The 21113-nt window shown below is 43.8% G+C and overlaps 1 protein-coding gene across 6 annotated transcripts in view; it reads left to right on the forward strand.

Annotated features, from left to right (window-relative positions):
- The window catches only part of LOC128688653 (salivary peroxidase/catechol oxidase-like), a 66539-nt gene that overhangs the window by 38418 nt on the left and 7008 nt on the right, over nucleotides 1–21113 (forward strand). For 5 of the 6 annotated variants that reach the window (XM_070084508.1, XM_070084505.1, XM_053776576.2 and 2 more), the window contains 9 exons: nucleotides 2125–2295; nucleotides 6064–6237; nucleotides 6468–6586; nucleotides 10585–10687; nucleotides 11025–11222; nucleotides 11341–11480; nucleotides 13551–13718; nucleotides 15797–15996; nucleotides 18745–18914. In XM_070084508.1, the coding sequence (XP_069940609.1) occupies nucleotides 2125–2295; nucleotides 6064–6237; nucleotides 6468–6586; nucleotides 10585–10687; nucleotides 11025–11222; nucleotides 11341–11480; nucleotides 13551–13718; nucleotides 15797–15996; nucleotides 18745–18914 (1443 nt within the window). The remainder of the gene's footprint in view (nucleotides 1–2124; nucleotides 2296–6063; nucleotides 6238–6467; nucleotides 6587–10584; nucleotides 10688–11024; nucleotides 11223–11340; nucleotides 11481–13550; nucleotides 13719–15796; nucleotides 15997–18744; nucleotides 18915–21113) is intronic. The other variant, XM_070084507.1, reaches the window with a different exon arrangement.

Genomic DNA, 21113 nt, shown 5'->3' on the forward strand with positions numbered 1-21113 from the left:
GCCTTGATGCTGGTAAATGGTTCGTGATTCAGTTAATTGGAGCTACCCTCTCCTTCCATAGGTCAAACCTGAGTCCTCACATTCTAGGATCTTCATCATAAAAAGAATAAGAATCGATGGATATGCTGGAGTTATACCTACACCTCCCACCATAGTTCGCATCTCGCCACCAACGGCTCAACAACAATTAACCATCTCAGACCACTAATTACCCAACAAAAGGCTGCAGTTAGAATGATAACAAATTCTCACTACAGGCAACACACTCCACCAATATTCAAAACACTCAACCTACTCACCATACAAAACATCCATACTTATTATTGCACCTATTACATACATAGAACACTTAACTCTGATATTAACCCTCCCCTCAAACATCTCCTTGCCAACCTCAACAGAACACATGACCATAACACAAGGCACAGATCACTCTTTGATGTTCCTCGTGTCCATCTCACGCTATGCAAAAACTCAATGCACATAAAAGGCCCTAAAATCTGGAATTCATTACCTGTAAATATAAAAGAAACACTACCTGTTTATAAATTCAAGTCTCTTCTCAAAGATCACTTACTCACTCAAAACCAAATAAATACTGAATAACTGAACCTTATAAATTGTATATCCTATATGTTACTCACAATTATATCACACAAATGTTAAACCTAGGACCCAATCTAACTTTATTATTTTTTTAAATACACTACCTAACAATACTCCATTCGACTGAATGTACAACAATGCATGCAACCATATGACCTGTCTTTGTAATACTCATTTGTGGTTTATAGTTATCTGTTTACAATAATGTTTTATCACTGATTTCATCATTGCTTAGTTAATCTTAAGTTAATTTTAAGCCAGCCCGTAATGCTATGCATATAAGTGGCTTTGGCATGCTGCTCTTACCTGTATTTTTTTGTACCTCTGTTTGTATGCTTAAATTACTAAAATAAAATAAAATAAAATAAACGGCAGTCTCTGGGCATCAGAGGACCATGATTCCTCTTTACCACAGACAGCCAGACAAACTCTTGAGGGCAATGAACTTTACTCAGGTTACGTGAACGCTGATACACACGCACATGCACACATGCACGCGCGCACACATGCATCAGAGTTCAGAGATGGCAAATGCTATCCATATATCGATTACTCTTCTCTGACTGGACTAAGAAATGGGTCGACTGCATCTTCTTAGACCAAGATTGACTCTTTATACCAGGAATTAGTCACTCCCTCCATTTCAGCCCAAACGTGATTATTTCATACTCCGAAGTCGCTGTGTCTACCTGGAGGACATTCCGGGGATCAACGCCCCCGCGGCCCGGTCCATGACCAGGCCTCCCGGTGGATCAGGGCCTGATCAACGAGGTTGTTACTGCTGGCCGCATGCAGTCCAACGTACGAACCATAGCCCGGCTGATCCGGCATCGACTTAAGGTATTTGTCCAGCTCCCCCTTGAAGACAATGAGGGGTCTAATGGTAATGCCCCTTATGGCTGGTGGGAGGCTGTTGAACAGTCTTGGGCCCCGGACACTTGTGTTTTCTCTTAGTGTACCAGTGGCGCCCCTACTTCACTACGAGTATGTTTCATCGCCTGTCAAGTCTTTTGCTTTCGTAGGAAGTGATTTGTGTGTGCAGGTTAGGAACCAGTCCCTCCAGAATCTTCCAGGTGTAGATTGTGATATCTCTCGCCTGCACTCCAGTGAGTACAAGTCAAGTGCTTCCAGGCGTTCCCAGTAGTTAAGATGTTTGATGGAACTTATACGTGCAGTAAAGGTTCTCTGTACACTCTCGAGATCTGCAATTTCACTTGCTTTGAATGGGGATGTTAATGTACAGCAATATTCCAGCCTAGAGAGAACAAGTGATTTACAACGGATCATCGGTCTCCAGGTAATCCAGGTAATCATTGGCATCTCTTGTCTCGAATGTTCTCATTATCCATCCTATCAGTTTCCTCACAGATGTGATAGTGGCATTGTTGTGGTCCTTGAAGGTGAGATCTTCGGACATTACCACACCCATGAATATAATAACATCTAACCATTATTAATTTCATATGTCCAAATATATTTTTATTGCTATTGTTTTAGTTATTATTGGCATAATGGTAGGCGTGTGGTCACTACGCTTGGCGTCAGACGGTGAGGAGTTACCCAGCGCCCGGCTGGTCAGCAGTAAAGTCCACCTCAACACGCTAGCGAACTCTCGCTCATACACCATCCTAACCATGAGCTGGGGACAGTTTGTCGACCATGATATCACTCTCACTGCTCTCTCCAAAGGTATAAACATAAGTGAATAACATGTATGTCCTGTATAATGTAAGGGCTTAAATAAGTGGCTTGTTTCCGCTCGTGTTTACTGAGGCAGGATTGAAGATGGCTTGTCAAAAAAAGAATTATTTTTTTTATTTTAGCATGTTCCCATTCCACGGGGTAACTTGTTAGTTTAATTTGAGAAATCAAACAGTTGAACTTTCCTCCTGTTCATAGAGAATATTTTTATTGCATCAACCTAAGGCTCCCTCTTTTTTTCTTTCATCCGGTATAGCTATATGACCCTTGTGGATTTAGCGCTTAGTTATAATAATTTTTTTTATTATTATCACACTGGCCGATTCCCACCAAGGCAGGGTGGCCCAAAAAAGAAAAACTTTCACCATCATTCACTCAATCACTGTCTTGCCAGAAGGGTGCTTTACACTACAGTTTTTAAACTGCAACATTAACACCCCTCCTTCAGAGTGCAGACACTGTATTTCCTATCTCCAGGACTCAAGTCCGGCCTGCCGGTTTCCCTGAACCCCTTCATAAATGTTACTTTGCTCACACTCCAACAGCACGTCAAGTATTAAAAACCATTTGTCTCCATTCACTCCTATCAAACACGCTCACGCATGCCTGCTGGAAGTCCAAGCCCCTCGAACACAAAACCTCCTTTACCCCCTACCTCCAACCTTTCCTAGGCCGACCCCTACCCCGCCTTCCTTCCACTACAGACTGATACACTCTTGAAGTCACTCTGTTTCGCTCCATTCTCTCTACATATCCGAACCACCTCAACAACCCTTCCTCAGCCCTCTGGACAACAGTTTTGGTAATCCTGCACCTCCTCCTAACTTCCAAACTACGAATTCTCTGCATTATACTCACGCCACACATTGCCCTCAGACATGACACCTCCACTGCCTCCAGCCTTCTCCTCGCTGCAACATGCATCACCCATGCTTCACACCCATATAAAGAGCATTGGTAAAACTATACTCTCATACATTCCCCTCTTTGCCTCCAAGGACAAAGTTCTTTGTCTCTACAGACTCCTAAGTGCACCACTCACCCTTTTCCCCTCATCAATTCTATGATTCACCTCATCTTTCATAGACCCATCCGCTGGCACGTCCACTCCCAAATATCTGAATATATTCACCTCCTCCATACTCTCTCCTTCCAATCTGATATCCAATCTTTCATCACCTAATCTCTTTGTTATCCTCATAACCTTACTCTTTCCTGTATTCACTTTTAATTTTCTTCTTTTGCACACCCTACCAAATTCATCCACCAATCTCTGCAACTTCTCTTCAGAATCTCCCAAGAGCACAGTGTCATCAGCAAAGGGCAACTGTGACAACTCCCACTTTATGTGTGATTCTTTATCTTTTAACTCCACGCCTCTTGCCAAGACCCTCGCATTTACTTCTCTTACAACCCCATCTATAAATATATTAAACAACCACGGTGACATCACACATCCTTGTCTAAGGCCTACTTTTACTGGGAAATAATTTCCCTCTTCCCTACATACTCTAACTTGAGCCTCACTATCCTCGTAAAAACTCTTCACTGTTTTCAGTAACCTACCTCCTACACCATACACCTGCAACATCTGCCACATTGCCCCCCTATCCACCCTGTCATATGCCTTTTCCAAATCCATAAATGCCACAAAGACCTCTTTAGCCTTATCTAAATACTGTTCACTTATATGTTTCACTGTAAACACCTGGTCCACACACCCCCTACCTTTCCTAAAGCCTCCTTGTTCATCTGCTATCCTATTCTCCGTCTTTTAATTCTTTCAATAATAACTCTACCATACACTTTACCAGGTATACTCAACGGACTTATCCCCCTATAATTTTTGCACTCTCTTTTGTCCCCTTTGCCTTTATACAAAGGAACTATGCATGCTCTCTGCCAATCCCTAGGTACCTTACCATCTTCCATACATTTATTAAATAATTGCACCAACCACTCCAAAACTATATCCCCGCCTGCTTTTAACATGTCTATCTTTATCCCATCAATCCCGGCTGCCTTACCCCTTTTCATTTTACCTACTGCCTCACGAACTTCCCCCACACTCACAACTGGCTCTTCCTCACTCCTACAAGATGTTATTCCTCCTTGCCCTATACACGAAATCACAGCTTCCCTATCTTCATCAACATTTAACAATTCCTCAAAATATTCCCTCCATCTTCCCAATACCTCTAACTCTCCATTTAATAACTCTCCTCTCCTATTTTTAACTGACAAATCCATTTGTTCTCTAGGCTTCCTTAACTTGTTAATCTCACTCCAAAACTTTTTCTTATTTCCAACAAAATTTGTTGATAACATCTCACCCATTCTCTCATTTGCTCTCTTTTTACATTGCTTCACCACTCTCTTAACCTCTCTCTTTTTCTCCATATGCTCTTCCCTCCTTGCATCACTTCTACTTTGTAAAAACTTCTAATATGCTAACTTTTTCTCCCTTACTACTCTCTTTACATCATTATTCCACCAATCACTCCTCTTCCCTCCCGCACCCACTTTCCTGTAACCACAAACTTCTGCTGAACACTCTAACACTACATTTTTAAACCTACCCCATACCTCTTCGACCCCATTGCCTATGCTCTCATTAGCCCATCTATCCTCCAATAGCTGTTTATATCTTATTCTAACTGCCTCCTCTTTTAGTTTATAAACCTTCACCTCTCTCTTCCCTGATGCTTCTATTCTCCTTGTATCCCATCTACCTTTGCAACTGGCACCCCAAACTTACCTACCACACCCTCTCTAAAAGTTTCTCCTACTTTAGCATTCAGATCCCCTACCACAATTACTCTCTCACTTGGTTCAAAGGCTCCTATACATTCACTTAACATCTCCCAAAATCTCTCTTTCTCCTCTACATTCCTCTCTTCTCCAGGTGCATACACGCTTATTATGACCCACTTTTCGCATCCAACCTTTACTTTAATCCACATAATTCTTGAATTTACACATTCATATTCTCTTTTCTCCTTCCATAACTGATCCTTCAACATTACTGCTACCCCTTCCTTTGCTCTAACTCTCTCAGATACTCCAGATTTAATCCCATTTATTTCCCCCTACCGAAACTCCCCCTACCCCCTTCAGCTTTGTTTCGCTTAGGGCCAGGACATCCAACTTCTTTTCATTCATAACATCAGCAATCATCTGTTTCTTGTCATCCGCACTACATCCACGCACATTCAAGCATCCCAGTTTTATAAAGTTTTTCTTCTTCTCTTTTTTAGTAAATGTCTCCAGGAGAAGGGGTTACTAGCCCATTGCTCCCGGCATTTTAGTCGCCTCATACGACATGCATGGCTTACGGAGGAAAGATTCTTTTCCACTTCCCCATGGACAATAGAAGAAATAAAGAAGAACAAGAGCTATTTAGAAAAAGGAGAAAAACCTAGATGTATGTATATATATATGCATGTGCGTGTCTGTGAAGTGTGACCAAAGTGTAAGTAGGAGTAGCAAGATATCCCTGTTATCTAGCGTGTTTATGAGACAGAAAAAGAAACCAGCAATCCTACCATCATGCAAAACAGTTACAGGTTTCTGTTTCACAGTCATCTGGCAGGACGGTAGTACTTCCCTGGGTGGTTGCTGTCTACCAACCTACTACCTATAAATTATAATTATAATCTAGTATTTATTTCTGATCATACTTAACATGAACCATTGTCCGAAGCACATATGTAGTTAAGTGTTCTGTTTATTAAAAGACTATTTCTCTCGTGTCAGCTTCAGGAGGTCAGAGCATCCCGTGCTGCTCTGACGAAGTGCTGAAGCTACCATCACTCTACCACCCGGAGTGTGCTCCAATCCCTATCCCAGCCGAGGACTCCTTTTACGCTGCCTTCAACCAGAGTTGTATGGAGTTCACTAGGTCGGCACCAGCACCCAGATGTCACTTTGGTAGGTACTCCACATAGTTTCAACTTGTACAAACTACGTTCTGGTAATGTGATAGTATACATATACGGTCTTTGGGTTGATGACAGTAGAACTGGACATGAAACAAATCCAGATGTTTCGTCTACTATACATATTTACAATTTTCATATTACATGCCCACTTACCTTCAGGAATTCTAATCTGGCGTATATCCAGGTTTAAATGATGATCATATTTGCATGTATCTACAGGACCTCGTGAGCAACTCAACCAGCAAACAGCCTTCCTAGACGGCTCCGTTATCTACGGTGCCACTGAACAACACCTGAGCTCCCTCCGCACCTTCCAGGACGGTCTCCTCCGCTCACAGGTTATCTCTCTCTCTCTCACTCTCTGGAACCCACGCAACACTTCCTCCTTTACTCAAGCTTACGTTGTGTGACCGATAATAAATTGCTTTTGCTGCTTTAATTTTATTAAAATAGACTTGCCGACTTCCTTTCCCAGAACAGTGGACTTATTCACTTGAAACTCAGAAAAAATATTTTTGGTACATAGAATTGTTTGTATTACTAATATAACCGGTGAGTATTTGCAGTGCATAATTATTATTATTATTTATTATGTTTAGGGAGAAGTGCTTAACCCGCAGAGGTCATACAGCGCCTGGGGAATGGGGGAGACTAGGGACTGATCCAGGGAAGAGGAGCAATAGTCCAGTTCTTTAGCTCAATGGGTCCCTCACTAGCATCAAAGGTCCCTTCACTAGCATCAAGGGTCCCTTCACTAGCATCAAGGGTCCCTTCACTAGCATCAAGGGTCCCTTCACTAGCATCAAGGAACATCCCTTGAGAAGTGTACAAGATAAAGCAAATATGACCTCAACAAATAAAGTGCCACTATAACATTGTGGCAAGGATTTTGTAGGTTTTTTCCCGGAAAAGTGATTAGTAAGTGTTAGTGTGCTCTGTCCCCTGCAGGAAGGTTCCTTGACGCTGGTGAGGGGCTCTAGATCTAGGGAATTGGATCTGTGCTCTAGTTCCCTGAATTAAGCCTGAATACAGTAATAATGCAGTAATAACACCAGGAGGCAGCTCTGATGAAAACTCACACTCACGCGAGCTTTTAAATCTCTGCACAAAATTCAATTTAAACCAGCAAATAATAGAGCCTACTAGACTGGAGAATACACTAGACCTCATCTTCACTAACAATGATGATCTGATAAGAAATGTCACCATATCAAAAACAATATACTCAGATCACAACATAATTGAGGTTGTCATGTATGCGCGGAGCCCCAGACCGACATAATGAGATTAGTCACGAGGGAGCATTCACCAAATTCAACTTCAATAACAAAAACATAAAGTGGGACAAGTAAACCAAGTCCTAACCGATATAAGCTGGGAAGATATACTAAGCAACACAGACCCCAACTTATGCCTAGAACAGATTAACTTGGTGGCACTCGATGTATGCACAAGGCTTATTCCTCTAAGAAAAAGGAGGAGTAGATGTAAAATAGAAAGAGGCGCTCCCTTTACAGGCTACGGAAAAGAATAACAGAGCGGCTAAAAGAGGTCAATATATCTGAAATGCGTAGGGAGACACTGGTCAGAGAAATAGCAAGCATCGAACTTAAGCTAAAAGAATCCTTTAGGAGTCAGGAATCGCGGGAAGAACTAAAAGCCATAAATGAAATCGAAAGAAACCCAAAGTATTTCTTTTCCTATGCCAAATCAAAATCGAGAACAACGTCCAGTATTGGGCCCCTACTTAAACAAGATGGGTCCTACACAGATGACAGCAAGGAAATGAGTGAGCTACTCAAGTCCCAATATGACTCAGTTTTTAGCAAGCCGCTAACCAGACTGAGAGTCGAAGATCAAAATGAATTTTTTATGAGAGAGCCACAAAATTTGATTAACACAAGCCTATCCGATGTTATCCTGACGCCAAATGACTTCGAACAGGCGATAAATGACATGCCCATGCACTCTGCCCCAGGGCCAGACTCGTGGAACTCTGTGTTCATCAAGAACTGCAAGAAGCCCCTATCACGAGCCTTTTCCATCCTATGGAGAGGGAGCATGGACACGGGGGTCGTCCAACAGTTACTAAAAACAACAGACATAGCCCCACTCCACAAAGGGGGCAGTAAAGCAACAGCAAAGAACTACAGACCAATAGCACTAACATCCCATATCATAAAAATCTTTGAAAGGGTCCTAAGAAGCAAGATCACCACCCATCTAGAAACCCATCAGTTACACAACCCAGGGCAACATGGGTTTAGAACAGGTCGCTCCTGTCTGTCTCAACTATTGGATCACTACGACAAGGTCCTAAATGCACTAGAAGACAAAAAGAATGCAGATGTAATATATACAGACTTTGCAAAAGCCTTCGACAAGTGTGACCATGGCGTAATAGCGCACAAAATGCGTGCTAAAGGAATAACAGGAAAAGTCGGTCGATGGATCTATAATTTCCTCACTAACAGAACACAGAGAGTAGTCGTCAACAGAGTAAAGTCCGAGGCAGCTACGGTGAAAAGCTCTGTTCCACAAGGCACAGTACTCGCTCCCATCTTGTTCCTCATCCTAATATCCGACATAGACAAGGATGTCAGCCACAGCACCGTGTCTTCCTTTGCAGATGACACCCGAATCTGTATGACAGTGTCTTCCATTGCAGACACTGCAAAGCTCCAGGCGGACATCAACCAAATCTTTCAGTGGGCTGCAGAAAACAATATGAAGTTCAACGATGAGAAATTTCAATTACTCAGATATGGTAAACATGAGGAAATTAAATCTTCATCAGAGTACAAAACAAATTCTGGCCACAAAATAGAGCGAAACACCAACGTCAAAGACCTGGGAGTGATCATATCGGAGGATCTCACCTTCAAGGACCATAACATTGTATCAATCGCATCTGCTAGAAAAATGACAGGATGGATAATGAGAACCTTCAATGTCAGCATAGTTGCTGATCCCTGTATTCCCAGTATTATATAGCATAGCAGTAGCATCATCCATGTGCTTTAGACACGAGACCCCTCGTAGGCCTGTGGCTTTGTGTGACGTCATGGGATGCACACGAGGAGGCTCATCCCTCTGTCCCGGTCTCACTCGGCGGCAGACCATCCAGGCGTAGACAGGCAAGGCACTGGGCTCCATCCTACACCATCTCAGACTGACAATATAGCTACCATCCTACAAGTGTGTCTACTTTCAACCTGTGATATCTCCATTTAAGAACCCTTACGATATCAAAACTAGGGAGGCCAAGCCCATGATGACACTCTTCAGGTCACTTGTTCTATCTAGGCTGGAATATTGCTGCACACTAACAGCACCTTTCAAGGCAGGTGAAATTGCTGACCTAGAAAATGTACAGAGAACCTTCACGGCGCGCATAACGGAGATAAAACACCTCAATTACTGGGAGCGCTTGAGGTTCCTAAACCTGTATTCCCTGGAACGCAGGCGGGAGAGATACATGATTATATACACCTGGAAAATCCTAGAGGGACTAGTACCGAACTTGTACACGAAAATCACTCACTACGAAAGCAAGAGACTTGGCAGACGATGCACCATCCCCCCAATGAAAAGCAGGGGTGTCACTAGAACGTTAAGAGACCATACAATAATTGTCAGGGGCCCGAGACTGTTCAACTGCCTCCCAGCATACATAAGGGGGATTACCAACAGACCCCTGGCAGTCTTCAAGCTGGCACTGGACAAGCACCTAAAGTCAGTTCCGGATCAGCCGGGCTGTGGCTCGTACGTTGGTTTGCGTGCAGTCAGCAGCAACAGCCTGGTTGATCAGGCTCTGATCCACGAGGAGGCCTGGTCACAGACCGGGCCGCGGGGGCGTTGACCCCCGGAACTCTCTCCAGGTAAACTAACTCCAGATCCCCCTACAGGCGCTGTATAATCCTGTGGGTTTAGCGCTTCCTCATGATTATTATAATTATAATTAATGATTATTATAATTATAATGCCAGAGTCATGTAGCTTGTTAGTGATGGAGCGAGACACACACCCACACACTCCTTCATGGCCTTGTCAAATTGGGTTTAATATATACTGAACGATCTTCATCGAGCATAACGGCTCTGTGTACCATAAGTCAAAATTAATTTTTCTCCGACCTCCTACCCACCACCGAGCTAAAGAAGGGACCCACACCTCAAGCAGTGTACCTTAATGCTAGAAAAGGTTCTAGATCCAGGGAATTAAGAGCTTTCATCTTCCTCGGATCACAACTGATTTCCTACCCTTTCCCAAACGCAGTATGACGCTGACGGATTTCGAGGTTTTCCCATAAACATTATATCCCGTGTGGCATCAGGTGACGCTGGACGGACGAGAGTTGCTGCCTGCCTCTGAGGACCCTGACGATGGCTGCAACACCATAGATGAATATTCCTACAGCAGATATTGCTTCACCTCAGGTAGATGAATGAAGCCTTCACCTGCACGGGGGTATCAGTGGAACTGTTATATTGTGACCATAATTTTGGGTGATTTAGACACGGGCTAGAGATAGTGAGGCATATTTATTTAAAGCAGAAATTGTGTGTATTGGGTTAAATACAGTAATTGTGTGGTTTAGATATATTTTAATGATGAAATGTTAGCATGGACTACACGAGGACAAAGATTCAGGTACACAATTGACATACAAAAATAAAGCAAGTACAAGATCGACCAGCTTTCTTAGAAATCAAACGAGTAGCGATGCAGTTCCCCTGGATTTTCCTTAGCCTTCTCTCTCATACTTCCTTGCAGGAGACGCACGGGTCAATGAGCAGACACTTTTGACGTCTCTGCACACAGTGTGGGCCCGCCAGCACAATATGCTGGCCATCGAACTCAAAGATCTCAACCCAGAGTGGGACGACGAGACTCTCTTTCAGGAAGCCAGGAGGATCGTGGTGGCTCAGATGCAGCACATTACTTACAACGAATACGTTCCTAGCTTGATAGGTAAGTGCAGAGCTTCAGGTCAGGACAAATTCTGACGTCTGAGTTGACTCCGAGGTCTTTTGTATATATATAATGTTTTAACCGGCTTACCTACACCTGTATTTCCTGGCCTCCACAGGACCAACATTCATGAAACACCTACAACTAAGCCCACAATCTGAAGGAAAACAAACCACCGACTACGATGAGAACTTATCCCCGACAATCGCCAATGAGTTCGCCGCTGCTGCTTTTCGCTTTGGACATAGCCAGATACAAGTAAGTTTTGTTACAGGGCCAGCTTCAAATAAGTTCCCCACATACCCACAAACAAGTAAACCAGTGAGCGTTAATGGATACATGAGGGAGCATGAGGGTAGTCATTCGGGTTTGATCGAAGGATGAGGTTAAGTCCAATTCTTTGGATCAAGAACCCCTCACCAGTGTCGAAGAACCTTCCTTGAGGGAAGATCTGCAACAATATACTTGTGTGGGTATATTCAGGTATCTGGGGTCACAGGCGCCTCCATTTTCTCTCTCTCCCTCTCCAGGGAGGTTCCTTGAGGCCACTGAGGGGCTCTTGATCCCAAAATCGAACTTAATTGCTTCCTGTTCCCCCAGGCACTGTATAAACTAGAGATGTATCGGATATCCGCATCCGCTAACATCCGCACAATTTCTTACATCCGCCACCGCATTTTACTGTAAACAGATATCCTCATGTGCATCCGCAAAGTAAGACATCCTCATACACATCCGAGGATATCTAAATTTTCACATCCGATACATCTCTAGTATGAACCCTACAGATTTAGCGTTCATTCCTTCTCCTCATCAATGTAATAATAAACTCCAACTACTCAGATCAAGAATCCTTCAAATACTCCAAGGAACCTCCTGAAGGAGTTACCTGGTGATGCCTTCTCTGCAGTCGTCCCAAAGATGGATTCATTCTTCATTCTAAAAGTTCATTATTAAAGTCGTATGGTTAATCTATTTCACCTTTAAGAGCCTCACTTGCATGAATGGCTGCAGCAACTGACCTTGATGTAATACGACAGTCAACGTGATACTTGGAATTACAATCATGAGTGTTAAATCCATGTCGGTCATTCAGTGCTGTGAATAAACGTTTTATAAAACCGACCACTTAGAGACACTTATGCAACATTTGGGTATTTTTATTCTGGAAACGTTTCGCCACCCCTTCAGTCCAACGAAGAGAAAGGATGAAGATGAGGAGGAGTTTGAGATAATCAGTCCCAAATGTTACTCAAATGTCTCTTGTCAATCAGCGTTGCATGGAAGAGCTGGGGCAACTACGGGAGGCGGGGAGCTGACAGACATGAGAAGTACAGAAGAAATTTGGTTAAGTACAAGGGCGACAGGAGGTCATCATAGTTCAGTAAATATTTTATCAAAACGTTAAAGATAACAGGCCATTTATCACAAGATGTTAAAATGTGAGCACAGTTTATTTCCTGTGGTTACCTGGAGGTTACCTGGAGGTTATTCCGGGGATCAACGCCCCCGCGGCCCGGTCCACGACCAGGCCTCCCGATGGATCAGGGCCTGATCAACTAGGCTGTTACTGCTGGCCGCACGCAGTCCGACGTACGAGCCACAGCCCGGCTGATCCGGCACTGACTTTAGGTATCTGTCCAGCTCTCTCTTGAAGGCAGCCAGGGGTTTATTGGCAATTCCCCTAATGCTTGATGGGAGGCTGTTGAACAGTTTTGGGCCCCGGACACTTATGGTGTTTTCTCTTAGTGTACCAATGGCGCCCCTACTTTTTATTGGCGGCATTTTGCATCGCCTGCCCAGTCTTTTACTTTCGTAGGGAGTGATTTCTGTGTGCAGATTTGGGACCATTCCTTCCAAGATTTTCCAAGTGTAGATTATGATATATCTCTCCCTCCTGCGTTCCAACGAGTACAAGTCAAGTGCTTCTAAGCGTTCCCAGTCTCGGGGTTTTGAAAACAGTTACTGTTGTAACTTGTTTAGTTAACAGAATGGTGGAATCCAGTCTCTGGATCCCTTATATATTTCTCTAATTTTTAGGTTACAAGCCCACTGGATCGGTATGAGGTACACAGTTAAGCAATCACACTAACCCAGGGTTCTCGGCCCCAAGGGTAAGGGATAAATCCACACAAAACTAATAGTCTTGCAACAACAGCGGAACTTCAATTGTTTACAACGTAAACAAAAAGTAGCTGAGCACCAAGGACTAAAAGCGTAAATACAGCAAAACTAGTGAGAAGCAAACTTATCAGTGTATTATCTCTGCAGGTTGATCGTCAATTTAAAACAAAAATCATGTTCACACTGACAGTCCTTTCCTTTCAGGGTCTGGTGCAGAAAATCGACGGTCCAGGCAAGAACGTGGAGTTTACGCAGTTGAACAGTATTATGTTACAGCCGTTTATCCTCTACGACCAGGGCACCATGGCCAACCTACTACGTGGACAAACCTCACAGAGCGCTGCTGCCGTCGACACATTCTTTTCTACACAAGTGGGTGTTGGAGGACCTTAATGAATGTTTATGCCAAATTCTGACCCTACCCTTTGCATGTTGCAGCATAAATCGCCATTTGTCAGATGACATTTTTCCAATCTTCAGTTGTCCGGTTACAGTGAGCCTGTGCCCACTGTAGCCTCAGTTTCTTGGTCCTAGCTGACAGAAATGGAACCCAGTGTAATCTGCTGCTGTAGACTGTCCACTTCAAGGTTTAACATACTGTGCAGTCAGAGATGCTCTTCTGCATTCCCCTGTTGTAACACGTGGTTATTCGAGTTACTGTCACCTACCTGTCAACCTGAACCAGTCTGGCCGTTCTCCTCTGACCTCTCTCATTATCCAGGCGTTTTTGCCCACAGAATTGCCACTCACTGCATGTTTTATTTTTCTCGCCATTTTCTGTAATCTCTAGAGACTGTGAAAATCCCAGATCAGTTTCTAAGACATTCAAACCACCCTGTCTGGGACCAAGACTCATTCTATGGTCAAAGTCACTTAGATCACATTTCTTCCCCATTCTGATGTTTTGGTCTGAACAACAACTGAACCTCTCGACCATGTTTACATTTATGCCTTGAGATGCTGTCATTGATTGGCTGATTAGATGTATGCATTAACAAACGGGTGTACAAATGTACCTAATAAAGTGGCCACTGCCCCTGCTCTGGGATAATGAGGATATCTTAATAGAAAAAAATTCTCCTGTGTAAGGAACAGATTTACGTTTCTTGATGTAAAATTAGCATTAGGAATAATATTAGGAGAGAAGTGGATAATAAGGCCGAGTGTTGAGGGAGAGCGGTTGGAGGCCTGAGTGTACTCGCCTATTTGTGGTTGTAGGGATCGATACATAGGCCTGGTCTCAGACCGGGCCGCGGGGGCGTTGACCCCCGGAACTCTCTCCAGGTAAACTCCAGGTAAACTGGCCCCGCCTTTTCACTGATCGCTACTATGAGCTTTATCATACCTCATCTTAAAACTATGTATGGTTCCTACCTCCACTACGTCACTTGCCAGACTATTCCCCTTTCTGACAACTCTGACTTAAGAAATACTTAACATCTCTTTGACGATGGCATGAACACAGATGGGTGCTTTTAATAAATGGTTTAGAAAACCGACAGGCACTACTACTCATATTCCACTGTCCTCTGTTTAGACAGAAAAGGCCGCTGGCTGGCGAAACTTTTCCAGAGTAAAGCTACCCAAATTTTGCGCAAGTATAGATGGGTACGTTTATGGAGCAACTTGCAATATGAACAGACTGACGTTGTAGTAACCAGGCTTAGGCTTAGTTAACAGTATATTTCTGACAGTTTGGCAGACACACAGATAATGATCAAATGCAAAGCATGTAGTTTTTTTTATTATTATTCGCCGGTACTCTCCCGGCCCGGGTCTTTTCCAAGAGTGGTGACCCGGCCTTGGCTCCCTTTACTATCTTGAACACTATGTACTTAACTTATAGGGCATATAAAGATAGTATAAAACCTATGTGATATGTCACGATATCTGAGTTTTGAAAATAAGATACCAGGCATATTAAGTAAATTTTCTAAATTTGCTTGAAACCGGTAAGTCAACTGTAGATATAAATCCAGATGTGCTCCTGTTAACTCTTTCGAGGCTTAGTACCTAGATCGCGGGTTTTATCCCCGCCCGTGGTATGGTTTGTTTGCAATCGTGTCATTACGATTTCATGAGCCTAGCACCTAGGTTTTTTTGTGTATCTGTATGCTCTTGTGCTACCGTCCATATGCTAGATATTGGATGCACAATAAACTAGCCACTTCGGCGGCATAATCTAAAAATCTGATATATTTTCCTGAAGCTTCAGTAGCTGATGAACACTTTCTGAAGTATCTGATATCTTCATTGTCCCATCGAAATCTCCCAGCTCCAGCTGACGAATTTCAACTCTTATATTCCCCATCTTGCGTGATGGAGCTAGCTTTCGTTCCCACTGTTAATTATCATATAGAATAGGGTAACAGCACATTGTTGATGTATCCAACTTTATTTAATATGTCTTAGAGACACTAAAAAATACACAAATTGGTGCGTGTCTGCAGGTATCCGGTAAGTTGTTCAAAGGAGACGATCAGTTCGGCCTCGATCTGGTATCGTTGAACATCCAGCGGGGAAGAGACCACGGAGTGAGCGCCTACAACCGCTGGAGGATGTATTGCGGCTTCAAGCCAGCTTCGAATTTTACCGACCTCGCTCAGGACATGGACGCTGGTGCCCTTAAGAGCATCATGGAGGTTTATAGGTGAGAGGTCGACTTTGTGTAGCTTATTCAATGTGTGGGATCTGCAGAACTGTGTAGCTGAGACGGGAAAGTCTGGTTTTGAGTGGCGGGTCTGTTTTTGGGATTAGCAGAATGATGGTTGAGCCTTCACCATCTCTTGTTTTGATTGAATCACACTGGTTTAGCGTTTCGCTTAAATGCATTATAGTAATAATAACAAATGAGACAGGATGGGCAGGATGGATAATGAGAACCTTCAAAACGAGGGATGCCAAGCCCATGATGACACTCTTCAGGTCACTTGTTCTATCTAGGCTGGAATATTGCTGCTCACTAACAGCACCTTTCAAGGCAGGTGAAATTGCTGACCTAGAAAATGTACAGAGAACCTTCACGGCGTGCATAACGGAGATAAAACACCTCAATTACTGGGAGCACTTGAGGTTCCTGAACCTGTATTCCCTGGAACGCAGGCGGGAGAGATACAGGCCCGGTGGCCTGGTGGCTAAAGCTCCCGCTTCACACACGGAGGGCCCGGGTTCGATTCCCAGCGGGTGGAAACATTCAACACGTTTCCTTACACCTGTTGTCCTAAAACCATACCCCCGGCCGGGATTGAACCCGCGGTCATAGTCTCAAAACTCCAGCCCGTCGCGTTAGCCACTAGACCAGCTAGCCACAATAAGATTCATCCAACTAGGTATATTTCTACACCATAGGAAGGTTAGCACAGGCACCTCTGTGACCACAAATGCAAGTTTTTACAGACGAATCTCCAGCTAGCGTGGCCGTGACGAACTCTAGCTCTAGAAGGGACTTGAGCTAGAGTTCGTCACGGCCACGCTAGCTGGAGATTCGTCTGTAAAAACTTGCATTTGTGGTCACAGAGGTGCCTGTGCTAACCTTCCTATGGTGTAGAAATATACCTAGTTGGATGAATCTTATTGTGGCTAGCTGGTCTAGTGGCTAACGCGACGGGCTGGAGTTTTGAGACTCTATGACCGCGGGTTCAATCCCGGCCGGGGGTATGGTTTGTTTGCAATCGTGTCATTACGATTTCTTGAGACCTGTTGTCCTGTTCACCTAGCAGCAAATAGGTACCTGGGTGTTAGTCGATTGGTGTGGGTCGCATCCTGGGGACAAGATTAAGGACCCCAATGGAAATAAGTTAGTCCTCGATGACGCACTGACTTTCTTGGGTTATCCTGGGTGGCTAACCCTCCGGGGTTAAAAATCCGAACGAAATCTTATCTTATACACCTGGAAAATCCTAGAGGGACTAGTACCAAACTTGCACACGAAAATCACTCACTACGAAAGCAAAAGACTTGGCAGACGATGCAACATCCCCCCAATGAAAAGCAGGGGTGTCACTAGCACGTTAAGAGACCATACAATAAGTGTCAGGGGCCCGAGACTGTTCAACTGCCTCCCAGCATACATAAGGGGGATTACCAACAGACCCCTGGCAGTCTTCAAGCTGGCACTGGACAAGCACCTAAAGTCGGTTCCTGATCAGCCGGGCTGTGGCTCGTACATTGGTTTGCGTGCAGCCAGCAGTAACAGCCTGGTTGATCAGGCTCTGATCCACCAGGAGGCCTGGTCACAGACCGGGCCGCGGGGGCGTTGACCCCCGGAACTCTCTCCAGGTAAATATATATAAATGTGTCCCTGCACCCCAAGGAGTCTGACTCCTAACAAATATTTCTATCACTTCGCCCCTACACATGTCAAGATATCTTATTAATGAAAATAAGATACCAGATATACTGGAGTTTACCTGGAGAGAGTTCCGGGGGTCAACGCCCCAGCGGCCCGGTCTGTGACCAGGCCTCCTGGTGGATCAGAGCCTGATCAACCAGGCTGTTACTGCTGGCTGCACGCAAACCAACGTACAAGCCACAGCCCGGCTGATCAGGAACCGACTTTAGGTGCTTGTCCAGTGCCAGATTTCCTAAATTTGCTTGTAACAGATAAGTGAACTATAGATATGTGGATATAAATCCGTATGTTTTCCTGTTAACCCTTTTAGTGCCTAGTTCCTAGGCCTTTTGTGTATCCATATGATCTTGCGCTACCGTCCACAGGATGGATATGGGATGCACAATAAACTAGCCACTTCGGTGGCAAAATCTAAAATCAGCACTGGCCACTGCCCATCGAAATATTCTCTGGGCCCTTGCAATACTCCATGGTTCCCAGCAGTATGTAGTTGTCCCCTATATTACTTCCCGTGTAAAATACTCCTTGCAATTCTTCCTTGCCTCTGCAGTACTAAATAGCCTCCTATAATTCACTTCGGTAATAATAAGATCAATTTAAAATATTTTCTGACCGTTTACGTCTCAGATTCCCTATCAAGGTCTTTGATTCCCTATAACACTCCCTGGCTCACCTAACCCATGACAATCCTTTCCTAGTACAGCACTACAATCGGTCTAATGACTAGAGGACGGAGGATCGAACCTCCACTAATCCTTGTACTCGATAACCCGCATGGGTTACGGATTCTGATTAAAAAATAAAATCCCAGACTCTCCCTAACCTCTAAATAACAACTTTACGTATATTCCCCGTCCTTCCACTACACTGATACCATATATATTGGTCAACACTCCTTTTCTGGCTAATGATATTACACCGATTTTTAGGGCAAGTTTGTGGCGCTGATTCCGAATGTCATTGTTTTTTTCTTGATAGGAACATTAAATGATTCATTTCGAGAACAAAATTACCGATACAAAAACATTTCATCTTGATTTTTCACAGGAACGTGGATGACATAGACTTCTTCACGGGCGGTCTGGCTGAGAGACCAGTCAACGATGGTCTAGTGGGACCAACCTTTGCCTGTCTCATCGCTGACCAGTTCCTCAGACTCAAAAAAGGAGACAGATTCTGGTATGAGACTGCAGACCTTCCACAAGCCTTCACCAAAGGTGAGGTAAATTGTCTGATTTGGTAGGGTTAAGCTTGTTTATATGTGAGTTTGTTTGGTCCCTCAGTGTGGCTGACCCTGTGTTAGTTAACCCTGTGGAGTGCTTGTTTAACTATGTGGAGTACTTGTTTGGTTTTATAAGGTGCTTGTTTGCTTTATGGAGTGCTTGATTGACACTTTGAGAGGCCTGTCTGGTGCTGTAATGTTTGGCCCTCAGTTACGTGTCTTGCTCATTGGGGGGAGGTGCTCGTTTGGCATTGTGAAGCGATTGGTTATGTGGGGCACTTGTGCATTGTTGGCTCTCTGGGGTGCTTCTTAGCCTAGTAGATACTTGTTTGGTTCTATGGGACCAAACAAGCACCATACCAACACCGAAGAATCACCCATGGGGTGATTTTTTGGTAGTGTTGGGGTGCTTGTTTGACCCTGTTTGCGCTTGTTTAGAGCTATGGGATGCTTGTTTGACTCTGAGATACTTATTTAGTGCTGTGGGGTACTCCTTGAGCAATGTGAGGTATTTGGTTCTGTTAACTGTTATTTTTTGGCGATGTTGAATGATAGTTCCGTCCTGTGAGATGCTTGTTTGATCTGTGGGATATTTGCTTGATTTTTTGGGGCGGTGGGGGGCTGTTTGGGCTTATTGGGTGTTTCGTCAAATGGGGCGATTGGTTATGTGTAATGTTTGGTCCTACGAGGTGTTTTGTCATGTGGTTTAATTCATTAGCCCTATATTTTGTTTGCTTAGGCCTCTTACATGCCTTGTGAATACCTGGAGAGGGTTTTGAGGTCAATGCCCCCTTGGCCCGGTCTGAGATCAATTCAATTCAATTCAATTCAAAGTTTATTCTCTATAAGGATTACAATGCTGAGTTTACAGAATTTGGTTATTGTGTGGTTTACATGTAGTAAAATAATAATTACAGAGTGTACCACTAGAACACCTAGCATGGTTAGGCATTTCGGGCAGACTTAGTTTAAATCTTAATTTTAAAATATTACAAATTATGAGGTAAGTTGGTAGTATGGCTAAGTGACTAAATACTAGTCTGTGAGTTTAGCAATGTGAATGCTTTTGTTTTGGCACAGTACATAGTTTCAGTATTGGAGTATCACAGGATTCATTATTTTAAGATTGAGATTAATATTTCTGTTTATGGTCAAATGGGTGAGTGAGTGTGTGAACCACCAGGTGGTATTCGGGGTGTATCAGGGAGATAAGTTGTTTTCTAATGGTAGTTTTGAAGGTGATGAATGTGTCTGCAGTTCTAGAGTTCTCAGGTAGGGTGTTCCAGATTTTAGGGCCTTTGACATACATTGAATTTTTGTAAAGGTTTAGTCGGACACGGGGAATGTCGTAGAGATGTTTGTGTCTGGTGTTATGCCTGTGGGTTCTGTCACAACTATCAAGAAAGAGTTTTAGGTCAAGGTTGATATTGGAGTTTAAGGTCCTGTAGATGTAGATTGCACAGTAGTAAGTGTGGATGTACTGAACAGGGAGTAAGTTTAGATCTATGAAGAGTGGGGGGGGGGGTGTTGCCAGGGATGGGATTTAGTGATTATTCTTACTGCAGCTTTTTGTTGGGTTATTATTGGCTTTAGGTGTGTTGCTGCAGTTGATCCCCAAGCACAAATAGCATAGGTGAGGTATGGATAAATAAGTGAGTGGTATAGTGTGAGAAGGGCATTTTGCGGCACGTAGTATCGTGTCTTGGAGAGGATCCCAACCGTTTTGGATACTTTTTTGGTTATGTGTTGGATATGGGTGCTGAAGTTCAGGTTGTTGTCGAGGTATAGGCCTAGGAATTTGCCCTCATTATGTCTGGTAATTAGAGTGTTGTCGATCTTAATGTTAATTTGTGCATCTCCTGCTCTGCTACCAAACATAATATAGTAGGTTTTGTCAGTATTAAGCATAAGTTTATTGGCTGTCATCCAAGTCGATATTTTGATCAGCTCCTCGTTAACAATGGTGTTGGGGGTGGCAAGATTAGGGTGAGATGACATAAGTCGTGTCGTCAGCAAAAAAGAAAGAGAATGGGTTTCAGGTGTTGGGAGATCAGGCCTCATAGTGGATCAGGGTCTGATCAAGTAGGCTGTTAACTGCTGGTCACACACAAAGCGAAGTATGAACCACAGCCTGGTTGGTCAGGTACTGACTTTAGGTGCCTGTCCAGTGCCTTCTTGAAGACAGCCAAGGCTC

The sequence above is a fragment of the Cherax quadricarinatus genome, chromosome 13 (assembly GCF_038502225.1).
Source record: "Cherax quadricarinatus isolate ZL_2023a chromosome 13, ASM3850222v1, whole genome shotgun sequence".
Lineage (NCBI taxonomy): Eukaryota > Metazoa > Arthropoda > Malacostraca > Decapoda > Parastacidae > Cherax > Cherax quadricarinatus.